The sequence below is a fragment of the Ctenopharyngodon idella genome, chromosome 14 (genome assembly GCF_019924925.1).
Source record: "Ctenopharyngodon idella isolate HZGC_01 chromosome 14, HZGC01, whole genome shotgun sequence".
Taxonomy (NCBI): Eukaryota; Metazoa; Chordata; class Actinopteri; order Cypriniformes; family Xenocyprididae; genus Ctenopharyngodon; species Ctenopharyngodon idella.
The window spans coordinates 21,652,571-21,670,672 of NC_067233.1; the positions used below are offsets into that span (position 1 = coordinate 21,652,571).

The 18,102-nt window shown below is 38.2% G+C and overlaps 2 protein-coding genes across 3 annotated transcripts in view; both read right to left on the reverse strand.

The window, feature by feature from the left end:
- The window catches only part of LOC127494042 (amyloid beta precursor protein binding family B member 2), a 28,049-nt gene extending 19,103 nt beyond the window's left edge, over positions 1–8,946 (reverse strand). For both annotated transcript variants that reach the window (XM_051859602.1, XM_051859600.1), the window contains exons 1-8: positions 8,780–8,946; positions 5,575–6,576; positions 3,448–3,602; positions 3,041–3,172; positions 2,380–2,519; positions 2,231–2,291; positions 753–887; positions 547–674 (exon numbers count right to left, since the gene is read on the reverse strand). In XM_051859602.1, the coding sequence (XP_051715562.1) occupies positions 547–674; positions 753–887; positions 2,231–2,291; positions 2,380–2,519; positions 3,041–3,172; positions 3,448–3,602; positions 5,575–6,559 (1,736 nt within the window). In that variant the 5' untranslated portion in view covers positions 6,560–6,576; positions 8,780–8,946. The remainder of the gene's footprint in view (positions 1–546; positions 675–752; positions 888–2,230; positions 2,292–2,379; positions 2,520–3,040; positions 3,173–3,447; positions 3,603–5,574; positions 6,577–8,779) is intronic.
- Positions 8,947–9,340: 394 nt separating this feature from the next.
- Positions 9,341–16,198, reverse strand: dele1 (DAP3 binding cell death enhancer 1). Its single transcript, XM_051859605.1, has 12 exons — positions 16,040–16,198; positions 15,273–15,390; positions 15,096–15,192; positions 14,858–15,002; positions 14,501–14,701; positions 13,625–13,659; positions 13,465–13,546; positions 13,247–13,389; positions 13,006–13,167; positions 11,568–11,660; positions 11,317–11,470; positions 9,341–11,062 (listed from the first exon to the last, which is right to left on the reverse strand). Exons 1-12 carry the CDS (start codon positions 16,068–16,070, stop codon positions 10,824–10,826), a joined length of 1,500 nt encoding a protein of 499 aa, XP_051715565.1. The 5' UTR covers positions 16,071–16,198; the 3' UTR covers positions 9,341–10,823.
- Between the last annotated feature and the right edge of the window lie 1,904 nt (positions 16,199–18,102).

Below are 18,102 nucleotides of genomic sequence, written 5' to 3' on the forward strand. Positions count from 1 at the left end.
GTTTAAGTTTTTTTAATATTATATTTTATTTCAGGTAGTAGTTTTAGTAGATAATGATAACCCTGCTCTGGATTCATACTATATATTCTGTATTTAACAAATACAGAAAATTCCCAAATTGTACACAGTATACTTTAAACTGCACAGATAGTGACATACTGCACATGTTAGTATATTATTCTGAACATTGACATTATTTGACACAAATTGGATAATAAAATAAGGACATTTATGTGTGTGATACCATTCACTGAATTAAATATACAACATAAGGTCATGTGACAGTGTCACATACTACTGTTGCATGCGTTGTCTATTCTGTGCAGTGTGCAGTACACTAGCAGTCCATTTCAAACACAGACAGTGACGTTTAAGAGTGTGTCAGTAAGAAAAAATTTAAAATGCGATTGATTAAACCTCCTTCAATGTTGTCATGCACACTTAGTGTGTACGTTAAAGTTACAACACCATCTGTGGAAGAAGCTGAATCACCTCTAAACAAGCGTATACTAGCGTAACAAAGGCTTCAGGGAAACTGAGTCTAACCTGCTGAGGCCCCGCCCCACTCCCCACACGCGGATGCAGCTGATTGGCTGAGAGTGCAGGAGGGTGTGGTCAGTGGGGTCGATGAGGGAGAGAGTGACGTCCTGCAGGACCAGCAGCATCGTCTGTCTCTGAGCGTGAGAACGAGAGAGACGTGTGAGTTTATTACTGGGATCAGATGAAAGAGTTCAGAGAGAAACCCGTCTCACCCTCGTCCGGCTGCTGTCCATCTCTCTGCGCTGCTGCAGCTGCTGGATGCAGTCGCTGACCACTGCACCGCTCTTCCCAGAAACCATATCTGCGTCCCGCACCTCCAACCAGCCCAGATACTGGACCCAAAACACCTGGAACAGCAGATGATCAAATCAAATCTCAAACCAGACTGACAGTAGTAACAAAACTCCTTTATTAACCCGATAAATCTACTGATACACACGTCAAAGGTCTCCAAATGATCAACATGACCTGATAACACACACAGTCTAGTATATTTAGACATTAGTTGTTTCTTATTGAACCTAAAGATGATGTCATTCTTCTGTTCCCACAATGCACTGCATCAACCTGCAGCTGTAGTTCCAGGCAGCGCCACACGACGTCACTGTTGTTAAATGTCACATGGCACTTAAATGAGCTCTTTCGATCAGTGTTACGCTGAAACGATAGTTTTATCCTTTAATATCTTTCCATAATATCTGGTCAGAATTTAATCTTTTGGTCTTAGTTATAGTTAAATCCTTCATAATATTTACCCTTCCAGTGTTTTCTTGGAAATTCATCCAAACTGTTCTTTTCGTGGTAATGACCTATTCAGGTATTATCTACTTTATTATATTATTATTATTACCTCTTTTAATGATTTAAATGAAATCATAGAAGAACTTGTCCTGCTTCTGTTATGTAATACTGACTCTTGGACAGTGCTGTGGAAATGTTGTGCTTGTTGGGAAAATTTCATATCCATAAATCTAACTTCTAAACCTAATTTTTGTTCTGATATAAATGTGTTGATTCCCTACTTAAATTACAGAGAAACAAAAAAGCCTTTAAAACATCCCAACTTTTAACTAACATTACCAAATCCATATATTATTATTATTATTAATATTTATTTAATATTTTTTATTTTTGATGTCTATGTGATTTGTGTCATCCCTCATCATTATTATTATTTATTTTATTTTGATTTGTTTTTATTTGTGGCTTCTAGGTTATTTTATGTCATTCCTTGTTGTTATCATTATTATCAATATTTTTTATTTGTGATGTCTGTGTTATTTATGTCACCCCTTGTCATTATTATTATTATTATTATTTATTTTATATTATGTCTATGTTATTTTATGTCATCCCTCATTGTTGGTATTATTATCATTATTATTATTAATTTGCGATGTATGTGTGATTTCATGTCATCCCTTGTCATTATTATTATTTATTTTATATTGTTTTTTATTTTATTTTATTTTTATTTGTGGCATCTATGTTATTTTATGTCATCCCTTGTTATTATTATTATAATTATTTATTTTATTTCACTGTGTGATTTTGTGTCGTCCCTCATCATTGTTTAATGCTGATATTTTGGTGGTCAGTCTACTTAAGTTGTGTTAATATTTGGTAATTATTTACAATAAGAAAAAAAGCTAGTTTGAGCTACTGAGTGATTAATAACTGGTGAAATTACCTGCGTCTCCAGGTCATTGATGGGTATGACGGTGTCTGCAGGGGCCGATGGGACTTTAGCTCTGGAGAGGATAAAGATCATCATGTAGCTCATTTACTGTCACTGTGTGATAAACATCTCGTTCAGATGTGTGTGTTTACAGGCTTCACCTGTGGTTGATGAAGCTGTAAGGGCCGCCGTGAGCTCCTAAACTCGCTCGGTTCATCTGTCGCTCTCTCTCGCGCTCCTCCTGTCGCTCTCGCTCCCGCCGCTTCTCTCTCTCTCGGGAGTCGCGTGTCTCCGTCAGGTCCTGTAGAGAACATTTGTTCACTGCTAATAGAAAAACTGGATAAAGTCTCAAATTTCAGAAAACATTTGCTTGTCTTCCTGATCCAGTTATTAGGACCAACTGATCAAACTGGCTCAAAGCTCCAGCTGGTAAACACCTGTGGACTATCATTGGTCTGTGGTGATGATGTAATATGTGGGTGTGGCTCTGAAGCTCCGCCTTCTCTGAACTACTGTTTCTCATTTTTGTTGTGTGTTTATTTTGTTATTTAGAGGAAAGCGTGCAACACATATTTACACATTTATCTATATTCTGCAAAGGTATTTCCAACTTCTTTTCACCCCTAAGTGAAGAACGTGAGTATATCAGGGCCTTTAGCTGAGAGATTTTTTCCTTGAGAAAAATCGACATGTAATGTACCTGATATATATCCAAATGAATCGATATCAAATCAGATCGCAAGCTTGCGAATCAAAATCGAATCATGGAATTTGTGTCAAAGCCCAGATCTAGTGGATTTGTGTTTATTTGCACGTGTTTACCAGGTAGTTGTTGTTGAGGAAACTGGCCGCGCGTCCCATCGCCTCATAGCACAGTGAGGAAGAGGAGGGTGATGAGGCTGCTGATGAAGGAACGGGCTCCACAGAGCTGTCCGACACTATACTGCTGGGCCGCTACACACACACACACACACACACACACACATCATCATCACTTGCAGGAAAACTGTGGTAAGAGCTGAAGATCACCGCTCTATCTAAAAACAATCTTCTCCGCTTTCATTATTTCTTAATGCTTCCTGTTCTAGATTGCATTATTCAAAACGATGACTCATACTTCACATTACTAGCACTTCTTGTGTTTATTGACTCTTTATGTTGAATCGCGTGCTGTATTCCTCATTTGTAAGTCACTATGGATAAAAGTGAATAAATGTAAATATTTCTACCTCGGTCTGTGCTTTAGTGCAGGGCACAGGCAGACACGCCCCCTTCACTCTTGGCTCCGCCTCCAAGTCAGCGCGGGCGTCACAGACTACAGGCTGATCTCGCCAAAAATACTCCTGCGGCACGTCCTGCAGCTGAGGAGGCTCTTCCCAAACAGCTACAACAAAATACAGTTGCAATATATTCACATAGAAAACAGCTATGTTAAATGATAACTTGAAAGTAAAGTTCATTGGCACAAACTTGTTGGCTTGACAAAGCCATATGAACGTTTGAAAGTTTTACAAACTTTAAATTTAGTGAAGTGGAAAGAAAGAAAGAAAGAAAGAAAGAAAGAAAGAAAGACATTTCTAACATGTTTTAACATTTGGTTAACATGAATTAGCATGTTTTAACACATTGCTAACATGAATAGCATGTTGCTAACATGTTTTATCACATTGCTTGCATGATTTAACACTTTGCTAACATGAATTAGCATGTTGCTTAGCATGTTTTATCACATTGCTAGCATAAATTAGCATTTTGCTAGCATGTTTTAACATTGCTCGCATTATTTAGCGCTGCTGCATGAATTAACATGTTATAACTTATTGCTAACATGAATAGCATGTTGCTAACATGTTTTATCACATTGCTTGCATGATTTAACACTTTGCTAACATGAATTAGCATGTTGCTTAGCATGTTTTATCACATTGCTAGCATAAATTAGCATTTTGCTAGCATGTTTTAACATTGCTCGCATTATTTAGCGCTGCTGCATGAATTAACATGTTATAACTTATTGCTAACATGAATAGCATGTTGCTAACATGTTTTATCACATTGCTTGCATGATTTAACACTTTGCTAACATGAATTAGCATGTTGCTTAGCATGTTTTATCACATTGCTAGCATAAATTAGCATGTTGCTAGCATGTTTTAACATTGCTCATATTATTTAGCGCTGCTGGCATGAATTAACATGTTATAACTTATTGCTAACATGAATAGCATGTTTGCTGGCATGTTTTATCACATTGCTAGCATGTTGCTAGCATGTTTTATCAAATTGCTAGCATAAATTAGCATGTTGCTAGCATGTTTTAACACTGCTCACATTATTTAGCGCTGCTACCATGAATTATCATGTTATAACTTATTGCTAACATGAATAGCATGTTTGCTGACATTTTTTACCACATTGCTAACATGTTTTATCACATTGCTAACATGAATTAACATGTTGTTAGCATGTCTTACCACATTGCTAACATGATTTAACACTTTGCTAACATGAATTAGCATGTTGGTAGCATTTTAACACATTGTTAACATGAATTAGCATGTTGCTAGCATGTTTTATCACATTGCTAGCATAAGTTAACATGTTGCTAGCAAGTTTAAACATTGCTAGCATGATTTAACACTGCTAGCATTAATTATCATGTTATAACATATTGCTAACATGAATAGCATGTTGCTAACATTTTTTACCACATTGGTAGCATGTTTTATCACGTTGCTAGCATAAATTATCATGTTGCTAGGATGTTTACCATATTGCTAACATCATTTAACACTTTGCTAAAATGAATTAGCATGTCGATAGCATGTTTTTTATCACATTGCTTGCATGAATTACCATGTTGCTAACATGATTTAACATGTTGCTAGCATGAATTAACATGCTGCTAACATATTTTACTTCGTTGCTAGCATGAATTAGCATGTTGCTAGCATGTTTTAGCACATTGATAGCATGAATTATCATGTTCTCCTAGGATAGACATCAAGCGTTGCTACCAATAGACAGCTTAAATACTCTATAAGTCTTATTGTACAAAAGTTTTGTCTGCCTCAATGAAAGTCTATGGGACTTTCTGCAGTTTTGATCGTCCATTTAATGAAAATCGTAGGTCAGATCAGTTAGAAAAGATATAGCACAGTCAGAACAGTCTGAAGTTCTGAGACGAGTTTTGTAGTTGTAGCTTGAAAGCCCTAGGAGGTAACACTGTTTAACATTTAGTCTCAGAAGAAGAAAAATAAGCTTAGATAGTATGTTGGATTTGTCAAGTTTTTACTGTATTTTTGATCAAATAAATGCAGCGAGGGTGAGTATGAGAGACTCTCTAGTTTAATAACCTGTCTCCTGAGGTGTTTCCACAGACGGACTCTCCTGAGACAGTGTCGTCCAGCTGGAATCTTCCTCCTCCTCGTCCTCCACCTGTTTTTCCGGTCGCACCAGGCGTTCGGGCGACTCCTCGGCCTCGTCTCGTCTCAGTTCCAGACGTAGCGTCGCCGGGCTCATTTGGGCCTTTCTGCCCGGAGAAGCATCGGTTTCTGTTGTCCCGTCTCTTACACGGCTCACACGCTCGTTGTTCGGCCGGAGCACGTGTTCGTAAACGTCTGGCCGTTCTGGACTCTCCTCCTCCTCTTCCTCCTCCTCGCTGGCCAGCAGGAGCAGGTGGTTCTGGGGGAGGGTGAGATGCGCCTCCACATGGTTCTCTTTGGCCCACGTTTGCGCCTCCAGCTTAGGCAGGAGGTGTTTCTCCTCGGCCTGCATGTCTTTGTTGGGGCTGCTGGACGCCTCCTCCTCTCGATGGTATTCTAGAAAGCTCTTGGTCCTCCTTCTGATTGTAGGGTTCTTCTGGTTGTCCTTCCCCTCCAGCCAATCCCAGCTGCTCCTGCTCAGAAGGTTCTTGTCATTCTTGTTGAGGTCCAGCTGCTCCTCTTTCAGCTGCAGGTTGGTGCCGTTTTTGGCCAGTTTGGGATTGGAGGTGGAAAAGGAAAGCGAGGAGCAGTAGAGAGACGAAGAAGAGGCTGATTTGGTGGGGGCGGGTTTACTGTGCACAGGGGCGTGGCTTTGGCTCAAAGGGGCGGGGTTTTGGCTCAAACCCATTGCATTCTGAATATTCGTCAGCGCATATTTTTGACGACTCTTTGAAGAGCTTTGTGTTTCCTTGGAATCCGTGACCACGCCTTCTTTTATGGTGTCGCAGCTCAGCTGCTGGTTGTGGGAGGAGCGTAAATTAAGGGAGGTGGGCGGAGTCAACAACGAGCTGCTGTGATTGGTCGATTCTATGGTTGATGCACTACGCCTGAGGGGAGGTTTCTGCAGCGACATCATTGCAAGTGATAAATTGACTGTGAAGAGAGAGACATTAGTTAATTCGCTTCATTAATTCCTGAAGCAGAATAAGAAAGAAAGACATTGCTAGCATAAATGAACATTTTAGCACATTGCTAGCATGAATTAGCATGTTGTAACACACATTGCTAACACGAATAGCATGTTGCTTGCTAACATGTTTTATCACATTGGTAACATGATTTAACACTTTGCTAGCATGAATTAGCATGTTTCATGTTTCATTGTGTGTTTGTGACTCTTAGACTCGATCACCTTTACATGAACTGCACAGTCAGCACAGTGTCTCAAGTTAAATGCCAACAAACACACACATATACACACAAACACACAGGTTCTGACGGACTGGGGTGGAAAATGTGTTTGCTGCAGATTTTTACTGAAGATCAGTGTGATTATACAGCAATATTCAGCACAACAGCCCGCATACAACACAGTATCCACATGCGTGACTGTTTTCGGTGCATCAGCCAAAAGTTGTTGTTTTGACTGATCACAACAGTGATACAGCATTCAGAATGTTATTCTTTGTTATTGTCCTCATTAATAACTCATATATACTTAAAAATAAAGTTATTCAAGAAGACAACTGGATATTAAATTCACAAGGATCAAGCTATTTGTAGTATAATCTAGTTTTTCACTTTTATACATCTCGCTGAGACAGCTCTGTAAAATTGGACAATACCAATAGTTTGTTTGTATGTGCAATAAAATCTGAAATAAAATATAACAGCAACAATACAAAACTCGGTATTGCATGATATAGCCAAACTTACCAAAAACACTTTAATTTTAATCCTATATGTGATTAAAAATTTAAATAGGATATAACAGCAAAAAATGCAAGACTCAGTAACTTTTACTATATTATGCAATACTGTACTATATTAGTAAAGTCTCTATATACTGTAACATATATCGATATAACAGCAAACATGCAAAACTCAATAACTCTAGTAAAAGGCACTAGTGAAATAATTTATGCCAACTCTTATTATATACCTATGTGCAATAAAAGATATTATAACAAAAATGCAAGACTCAGTAACTCTACTAGTATAATACAGTATTGCATATATAGGATTATAATCATACAACTATTTAATAATAGTCATATATGCAATAAAATTGAAAACAGTAAAAAAAACTCAAGACTCAGTGACTCTACTAGTACGGTATAGTATTACATAATATAGAAAAAATACTCTTGGAATATAATTTACAAACACTTTAATTATAATCATATATGAAATACAATTTAAAATAGGATATAATATCAAAAATGCATAACTTTCCAAAACTTTCCAAAAGTACTAAACTGTACAGTAAAGCAATGATGCATATTCTAACTCTGGTTATAATCCTATATGCAATAAAAATTGAAATCGGATATAACAGCAAAAAACGCAAGACTCAGTACCTTTTACTGTATTATGCAATACTGTACTATACTAGTAAAGTCTCTATATACTGTAACATACATAGATATAACAGTAAACATGCAAAACTCACGTATTGCATTAAATAGTAAAAGTAACTGCTAATTCTGATTATAATCCTCTTATGTAATAAAATTCGAAATGGGACATAACTGCAAAAATGCATAACTCTACTAGTATAATACAGTAGCTATGATATAGATTATAATCGTGCAACTCTATAATTATAATCATAAATGCCATAGAACTGGAAATGCAACATCGCAAACAGTAAAAATGTCATAAAATACAAGACTCAATAACACAAATATTGAAGCGTTATAAAAGTGAATATTTTATAAGTTTGACTAAAATCCAGCCATGACATCATCATGTAGAGCATGCACAGAAGTTGCTGTTTGTCAGGCGATCATGATCCGCTCGGTTCGGCCCAAAACATTCGGTGCAATTAATGACGCACATCTGAACTTACACAAACACACAGTCTGCAACAAATGCTCCATGCATCTCATACACGATCATTATATAGATATATACACACACACACACACATATTCCTACATGACATATGATGATGACAGTGAGAAGTGTCAAGTCACGCTCTCATAACGCGCATCCTGTGCATGACAAACTCAATTCAATCCTCAATTCTATAAAGTTACTGCAGCGAAGATGCATTACATCAATCGGTATAATCAAGATTCAGCGCGCGTTTGTGTGTGAACATGACGTCATCTGTTCAGAGACAGTCACTTACCAGCACCAGCAGCGCGCGAGTGTTTCAGCTGTTCTCTCGCCTGAAGATGCTGATGCGGAGCCGCGAGGTGACGCCCGCTTTTAAAGTCCAGACGCCCGCAATCCGAGACCTCTCCGCACCGCGTACACGATGTGCTCCTGTCTGCGCATGCGCTCCGCGTACGCGTCCACCGGCCAATCCGAGCGCTGAGCGCAAGCTGCTGTATGAATATAAGAACTTTCCTAGAGAGTGGCTTAATATTCATAGTAGTGTGTAAAATTAATTATATTTTCAAAACATTTATGATGAAAATTCTCATCGGAAGTTAAAACACTAAAACGACAACCCTCACAAATGCATTTAATATAAATATATTATTACTGATATTATATTAATATTAAATCCACTAGTAACTATAGTTTCTGCCATTCAACAGCTACGGTTACTACAGTATAACTGTGGTTTACCAGTGTCTTCAAAAAATCTATTAAAGAACAAATTAAATAGAGATTCTGAACACTTCTCACAAAAAAATATAACCATATTACTTCAAAATTGAAGTATATCAGTCAAACACAAACACACGGTAAAAAAAGAAGTCTTTATTTCTATTCAGAGTTAAAGACGGTGCTTTAGGATGAAGTTACTTTTAATAAACCTCAAAAGTGCTACATCAGATTCTGATATTTGGGACTCGTAAGAAATTACTGTTGGCTTGTTCAGGATTAGTATTTGTGTACAGTCCAATTAAGGCACATATGTTAATTAAACCTTTGGCACGTGTAATTCATTTGGTAGAGAATTGGTGCTAACGGTGTTATTCTCTTGATAATTAATTCTTCTGCTTCTGAATGAATATGTGATCTTACTGCTTTAGTATAATCATGTAAACAATGTGTTCAACTCAAAATACAGAAAAGAAAATGACTTATGAATGAAAGCATCATGTGATCTTCACAAGACAGTCTGAGAGCAGATTATACACAAATAATATAGAGAAAAGCTTATTCTTGCACATCACTTTCTACATGCTCAGTAAAAACACAGTCAATCACAATTTCACTGCATTCTGTGGAAGCTTGTTTCTGGAACGGAATAAAAATATAAAAAAAAAGGTAATTCAGACGTTCTTTCACAGAACTGCGTGTTTGCATCTCACAATTATGATTATTGTTTATTATGAGTTTATATCTTGTAATTTATATCTCACAATTCTATTTTCCTCAAAATTCTAAGTTTACATCTCGTAATTTATATCTCTCAATTTATATCTCGCAATTCTATTTCCTTCAAAATTCTAAGTGTATATCTCGCAATTTATATTTCAGAATTCTGACTCTTTTCCTCAAAATTCTGAATTTATACCTCGCAATTTTATTTTCTTCAAAATTCTGAATATATATCTCAATTTATATCTCGCAATTTTTATTTTGCAATTTATATTTCAGAATTCTGACTATTTTCCTCAAAATTCTGAATTTATACCTCGCAATTTTGTTTTCCTCAAAATTCTGAATTTATATCTCACAATTTATATCTTGCAGTTCTATTTTCCTCAAAATTCTGTTTATATCTCGTAATTTATATCTCACAATTCTGACTACTTTCCTCAAGAGTTTACATCTCAAAAAAAAAAAAATTCCCAGAATTTTTAGACAGAATTGTGAGGTAAAAAAGTCAATCACCCTTTTTTATATCTTTGTTTATATCTTTGTGGCAGAAACAAGCTTCTACAGTTTTCACATATACTCTTCCTAACCAAACACACAAATATATACAAAACCAAACACATCATAAAGAGATTCCCACCGCCCAAAACACATTTAAAGAGGCAGAAACAAAAGCTATCACATCTCATAGGTAATTCAACCAATCACAGAGAACATTCATGTGTCACATCTGAGCCTCGCTCAGATAGTTTCCGTCGTGTGCGTTTCTAACAGCTACATGCTTTTGCATATGCTTTTTTTTTTTTTTTTTTGTATGTGTCAAATCATTTTGACCAGCGGACCATTAAAAATCAGTAACTGATGAGAGATGAATTCATAATTAAGTATCTGTGGCGTTATCGCACCCCTAGCGTCCAAACCTTGCGGCTGCTGTCAGCACTGAGCATCTGAAGCGTGATTGACGGCAGCGCACTCAGACTTCCTGTACTCCAGGAATGAGGAAGCGGCTGTGACTGACAGTCAGATCGTTGCTGTGGGCGGGGCTTCTCATCTCTGGTCTCTTGAGGAACGATGGAGTTCAGATTCATTTGACCAATCACAGAAAAGCAAGGAGCAGATCGGATCGAGCGCAAGACTAGAGAGAGAGAGAGAGAGAGAGAGAGAGAGAGAGGAATGTGTCATTTTATATTTATTGTTACACCACACCACATCAATTTGATATCAGCGCCACCTATTGGTAAAAAGTAATAAGCAATTATGTCACATTGCAAGTGCTTGTATTTAAGGGCTTTCAACCATTTAGCTTAAAATAGTCTCCAAATGTATTTTTTGCAGTTGGTCTAATGCTGTATTTATTATGCGTTTTTATCTCTGTAAGTGTGTTCTCACTCTCTCTGCTGTGTTTGTCTCTCAGGAGGTCTCTGGCCTGCTGGTTTCCTCTGGCTGCTGCCTGTTGATACAGTGTGATGGCGGTTTGGACACACGGAGCCACGCCGAAACCCTTCTCATAACACTGAGCCAGACACACCAGAGCACCGCTGTCCTTCACACACACGTGATAAACACGATTAACCTCTGCATTCGTCAAAAGCACATCATTATTATAGAGTATGAAGACATGAAGATGGGAGGTGTGTTACCCCTCGCTCAGCCGCCATCCTGAAATAATGAACAGACTGTTTTTTGTCACACTCTGAATCCTGAGACAACACGACACCCAGATACACCTGAGCCTGGAGACAGAGACGGACACACAGACTGTGTTTATGGGATGGGAGATTATTTATACAAGAGGGCTAGGCTGAGACATGTGATGAAATGTTTTTTTTTTTTTTTTGTTACTATTTTTAATACATCCCTGTCTTACATAGATCTCTTTGGGGGCCTGTGCCTGTAAAAGCCTCGTGTAGCAGTTACTTTCCCAGGGGTTAATAGGCTCAGTAAAATTTGGGGGCCCGATTCGGGTGACCCTGACAATTGACTGTGCCAAATTTCGAGGCCCTGTTACCTTTTGACCCCTGTATTTCAGATATCCCACTTGCAACTTATTCAATAGACATTTCACATGCGGTTCGTGGACGAGTGTCTCTTTTTGGGCCAATCATGTATTAAACAAGGTCAAAGGGACACGGAACTCTGGATACTGTCCCAGGGGACCCGCGGCATGACATAAATGTCAATTTTGGGACATCTGGACCTGTCCGAGCGCTGTCCACTGAACACCCATGAAAATCAGCGGGATAAGGTGCATGTGTCAGTGGCCCCTGTTTGGCCCCTGGAGGTCCTAGGGGCCCCAAACGTCACAGAAAGTTGCATCATGGGGCCCTCAACGATATATCAAGAGGGCTAGGCTGAGAGATGCGATAAAATATTTTTTTTATTTTTCATACATCTCTCTGTCTTACATGGATCTCTATGGGGGCCTGTGCCTGTAAAGGCCTCATGCCACAGTTACTTTCCCAGGGGCCAATAGGCTGAGGAAACACCTAGAGCCGCGAAACTTGGGGGCCCGATTTGGGGGAACTTGATGGTAGACTGTGCCAAATTTTAAGGCCCTGCAACCTTTTGACCCCTGTATTTCAGACATCCCGCTTGCAACTTATTCAATGGACATTTCACAGGTTGTTCTTGGACGAGCATCTCTTTTTGGGCCAATCATGTATTAAACAAGGTCAAAGGGACACAGAACTCTGGACACTGTCCCAGGGGCCCCGTGGTGTGACATAAATGTCAATTGGATATTCGGTCCTGTCTCAATGGGATAAGTTGCACACGTTCGGCCCTAAACTTTACATACTGGTAGTCTAGACTAGAGGCCCCCGGACATCATATTGAGAGGATGAGTCTCTAGAACGAAGGGGAAATTTTCTAGAATTGTTTTGGCCTCTTGCTCTCATAGCCAGAGAGACCCTATTGAATGGTCAAAATGAACCGATGTGAGGATCAAGCTTTTCTGCTGAAAAACATACTTTAGAAGGATCTAGAACAGTGAAATTCAGGATCTAGAACCGGTCTGAGCATATATGTGATAATGTAGATAAAACCTGGGACATTAAGCAGTGTAAATATCAGCTGTACCTCTGTGAGTCCGGCGTCTGCCGCCGCGTACAGGAAGTTCAGTGCTGCTGCTGCGTCGGTCTCTGAGCTCTGCTGCCCTCTGCTGCTCAGGAGGAGTTTAGCACAGCGATACTGAGCCTGATGGTGGCCAGCGACTGCGGCGCGTCTGTAGTAATGCACCGCCTGAGAGTCGACAAAGGTGTCAAAGGTGTTTAAACACGGAAGATCATCTAAAACATGATACAAGCGCATGTGCGTTTACCTTGCTGTGGTCTCGCTGTACTCCACGTCCTCTCTCGTAACAAACTCCCACGTTAAACTGAGCTTTGCTGTAGTCATGTTGAGCCGCAGCCAGAAAACACGAGAACGCCGTCTCGTAATCACCCGCTTTAGCACTCTCCAGACCTGAAACACGATACGATGTTCAGATGTTCTCATATCATCCACTGACGGCTCTGTGTGTGCCGTTATCATCATTACCAATGATGTTGAGGATTACTGGTACGCTGCTGTCCGTCACGTGTCTCAAATTCTGCGCTGCTTCATCAGGTGTGAGACGTTCCTGCAGGAAACACACGTGATGATGAAGAGTTTAACTAAAGCAAATCACGTTTATTGTGTTTTTAGGTCTAAATTTTACCTGTGGTTTCGCTTGTTCAGGAAAAAGAGTTTCTTCTGTAAGAAAAATCAAGAATCAAGAGTCAACTTTCAGTCCACTTCACATCTTTATCACAGGGTTCGTACAGATACTGTCAAATGAAATTCCAGGACTGTTGTTCAAATTCTAAACAAGATAAATGGATAAATAAAAATATTCTAATAAAACAAAATCGTCAATATTCAAAATACAACTTACAACTAATAATATATATTAAATACAAAGTTTATAATGGATATTATTGTTCAGTAAATTATAATGTTGGTGTACTTAGTATTGAGAAACAGCCTGATGGGGGTTTATCAACAACTTCAGTGCAGGTTACATAGTTACGCCAGTAGGTGGTGGTAAGGGACTGACTTTAAGAGTGAGTTGGTAGACCATTCATTAAAAAAACACTGATTCATTTGAAGCAAGGTTGTAAACAAAGAAATTATTTTAACTTTAAACAATACTGGAAATCCCCTTAACCACTGAAAGGATACTATGACAAAGATATCGCTTTCTCATTCAAACTGTTGTTTTTCCCCATGAATATATGATTGACCTGAAGAATGAAAGTTGTATCATATACTTGGAAATATATGAGCAATATCACGCTCATAGCCATGCGAAATGGCTCAATATCTATATCTGACGGGCTGCAGCTTTAATTTAGCGTGGAAAGATTTTATTTGTGTTTTTTCTAAAAAATTAAACACTAATTTCATATATATTTTCTTTCAATAATTCAAGCACTTTTCAAGTACATCTTCAGAAATATGTTTGTTTTCAAGGGTTTTTCAGTACTTAAGTCAAATTCAAGCACCTTGTACGAACCCTGTTATTATATGAATCTGTAATTGTGCTGGTTCTGACCGGAGTGGGACGGGCCGCTCACTGTCTCCTCCTGCTGGTGAACAGAGGTGTGCGCCATCTGTGGGTCAGAGGTCGAATCTCCATCACTGCTGTTGTCACTATTATTATGACTACTGCTGCTGTCATTCTGCTCTGGAGTCTGCAGCGCCCCCCGCAGGCACCTCACGGTCACATCGCCAGACAAAACATTCTCCCTGGACACTAAGAGAGATGTTTGTGTAAATACCAAGATTTTTTTATTCTTTTAAATGATGTATATGTGTGTGAAAATGTACGTATGTAAATATAATGTTACCAATGTCAATGTTTTAGTGTTTTATTGGCCGATACGTGCGTGTGATTGACAGCAGGACTCACGGATGTCAATCAGGACCTTGTAGGTGCATTTCCCTACGAGTCTGACGTCTCTGATTCGGGCCGGTCCAGAGTTCTGATCCGCATGAGAGGAGAACCGAGAGTGAATCCTGCGACAGAGCTGCATGAAGAGAACGGCAGCGGCGCCCTGCAGAAACACACAGACAGAGTGATTAATAAAACAAATAGAGATGGCAGGTGTGCTCCTGTCTTCTGATTGGTCAATCCATAAGTGACGTACCCAGCCCACGGCGTCCAGAGCGGTGTATCTCGGCAGTCCAGTGTAGCAGAACTGAGATGTTCGTTTCTTTTTCTGATCATCTTGGCCCCTCTGAGAACTAAAAGACAAAACGTTATTTCCTCTGAGTTGTTTACAGGTTCACGTTTGACATCACAGATCAAACATGTCGTCCAGTACCTGCTGCTGTCAGACACGTGCCGTCCTCCGGTCAGGATGGAGGAGTTGATGACCTCGTCCTCCACGTGATGACCCTGCGAGAGCCGCAGCTGAGTGTTTCCATGACAACGGCTCAACACTGTGGGTCGAGAGAAAAACAGTGTGAGTTTTCAGAACTTTGGGTTTATGAACTGACAAATGCAACATCTGCTGTGAAAAGCACAGATTTTGTGCACAACAGATATCGACAGCAGTGATTTAAGGTCTAATTTACAGTTATGAGACATGCAGATGTCATGAAACTCCATTTCATTCACAAAAGTGTTCATTTATGAGACTCCAGATGAAGTTTTTTACTTCATGAATGGAATGAATTCATGTGTGTACAGAAGGACTCACTGCATTTTTTTACAGTGTTATGTAAGACTTTGCATGTATTTACTTGTTTAGTGTGTGAGTTTAAGTGTGTGTGTGAGTGAGAGAGAAAGAAAGAGAGAGAGAGAGTGTGTGTGTGTGTGTGTGTGTTTGTTCACAAGTCTGTCAAAAAGTGAAACTATCCTCAGACTTATATGTGTTTATGTGTTTTATTAAGATACACAAATAAAGTCATGTTCATATCAATGAAACTGACACACAACTGCTGAAAAACCGCATACATTGAAACATTATATCAGTATATTAATGTATCATATCAATGTATCAGCCTCGCTGTAACAGTGTATCAGATCAGCACAGATGTAACAGTATATTAATGTATCAGAGCTGATGAATGTTTAATAATCACTCACCTCTGCCCACTAAACTCTGAATCCTCCACATGGCGGCTGTTTTCTGTGTGTTTATGTGATTAATAAACTCACGCCATGATTCTCTCTGACAGTCACGAGTTACAGGAAGAACTCAGTGAAGGACGAACGGCGGAAATGACGCAACCTAAATAAAATGTGCATGAAGTTTAATGTACTGCCGCCAGATGCCGCCACACACACAACCCTACATCTACAGTAATGAATTATCTTTCATATCACCATAATATAAATATTGCAGCGCACATGATATACAAAATCATCAATAATCAACAAGGTATACATGCATTAAGTCAAAATTCACTCACTCATCGCTCAGAAAGGGTGTCAATAAATGTCAAGTTCACCGACAGTGATCTCAAAATCTTCTCGAAATTTAACGAGCTCATTCTGAAAACTTATTCTTAGGAATTTATTTCGGTTTTATTTTTTCAGTTTTTTGTTCTTCTCAAAACACAACGAGTTTATTCTAAAAGTATAATGGGTTAATTCTACTATTTATTTCGATTTTTTTAAGTTTTATCTTGCATTATAATGACTTTAATCTCGAGATGGGTTTTATTATTATTATTATTATTATTATTGCTTGTCCCTATTCCTCTTCCATAATTTTTCAAAATTTTCTCTTCCAAAAAACAAAACAAAACAAAAAAAACCTAAAAAAAAAAAATAAAAAAAAAAAATCAAAAACTAGCATGTACTACCAAAATTAGCCACCAGGTGCCAATAACTGGAAACATATGTTTCTGTTTACAAGCTGTCAGATGTCTGTGGTACTTTCTGTTGATTCATAGTTAATAGTATAATAGGATACATTAACAAAAATGTGCTAATCTTAATTTTAAATATTAAAATAAATTGTTCAATATAAACCAGTTACATTGATGCTGTCGAATAGGTAGAAATCTGGTTTTGTTTGCCTCGAGTTTACATTACAATAGCCTAGATGACTCAAATCAAAATAAAAAGCAAAACATACCAGCTCAGTTCTAGCTTTCTAAAATGATCTCTAATATAAGTAGGCCTACCTTTCATCTAAATAGTTATTTCTGTCAAGTTTTTTAATAACCGTTCAAAATTACATTGTGTTTAGTATAGGCTACTGAATGAGCAATATGCTTCTTTAATTAAAATGTTGATTTCTGATAACACTCTGGGGCCCAGAGTACGAGAGGCCTGGAAATTCTATCTGCAACCCTGCAAATGTTCAGGGGTATAATCTATAATAATCTTTTACATTGTAATCCTTTTATTTTTAATATTTGAAAATAAACAGTGGTTCATATGCTATGTAAACATTATCACTGATCTGTTAACGGCTATAATAGTACAGTATGAGTCTCCATAAACTCCTGGCATCTGAGCCACTAAGGACGCAGTGGTGTAATTTTATTTATGAAGGTCTGTGTCCAGATAAATTCGTATACCAGTATGTGCAGGTCATTTTACACCAGACTGCTTTGCACACGAGGGTCAGGAAAACACAGATGTTGTCAAAGATAGATCATCTCAAAGATGGATCAATACCAACTGTTCACGATCCAATTTCATATATATATTTATATATATATATATATATATATATATATATATATATTTCGTGATGTTTGCAAATTGTCTTCTGAATGTGTTTCGTTAGCACATTGCTAATGTACTGTTAAATGTGGCTAAAGTTACCATTGTTTCTTACTGTATTCACAGAGACTAGAGCCATGTCATTATTTTCATTTTTAACCCGAAAACGCTTGCAGTCTGTATAATTCATAAACGCATCTTCATTCTTATTGAGTCTCTCCAACGGTGTGTAGCTTTAGCCACGTTAGCCGTGCAGCACGCTATCAAACTCATTCGGAATCGAATGCTAACAAACATCCACAAAATACATGCCGTACCTACATGATCTGATATGCTGCATCATTAACAGATTGTAATGATCCATTTTGAGAGTTATATTTGCTGTGTGAGCTTCTCCTGTATTGTTTATGCCTCAGTGTATTGGAATCGCGGGCGGTGAGCATGAGCTCATTTACATTTAAAGATACACA

Excerpts from the sequence above, each read along its gene's own strand:
- dele1 (XM_051859605.1), bottom strand. The coding sequence starts at position 16,070 with ATGTGGAGGATTCAGAGTTTAGTGGGCAGAG. Across the intron at positions 13,547-13,624 it reads CTGAACAAGCGAAACCACAG|GAACGTCTCACACCTGATGA; the intron begins GTAAAATTTAGA and ends TGTTTCCTGCAG. Across the intron at positions 13,168-13,246 it reads TACAGCGAGACCACAGCAAG|GCGGTGCATTACTACAGACG; the intron begins GTAAACGCACAT and ends GTCGACTCTCAG.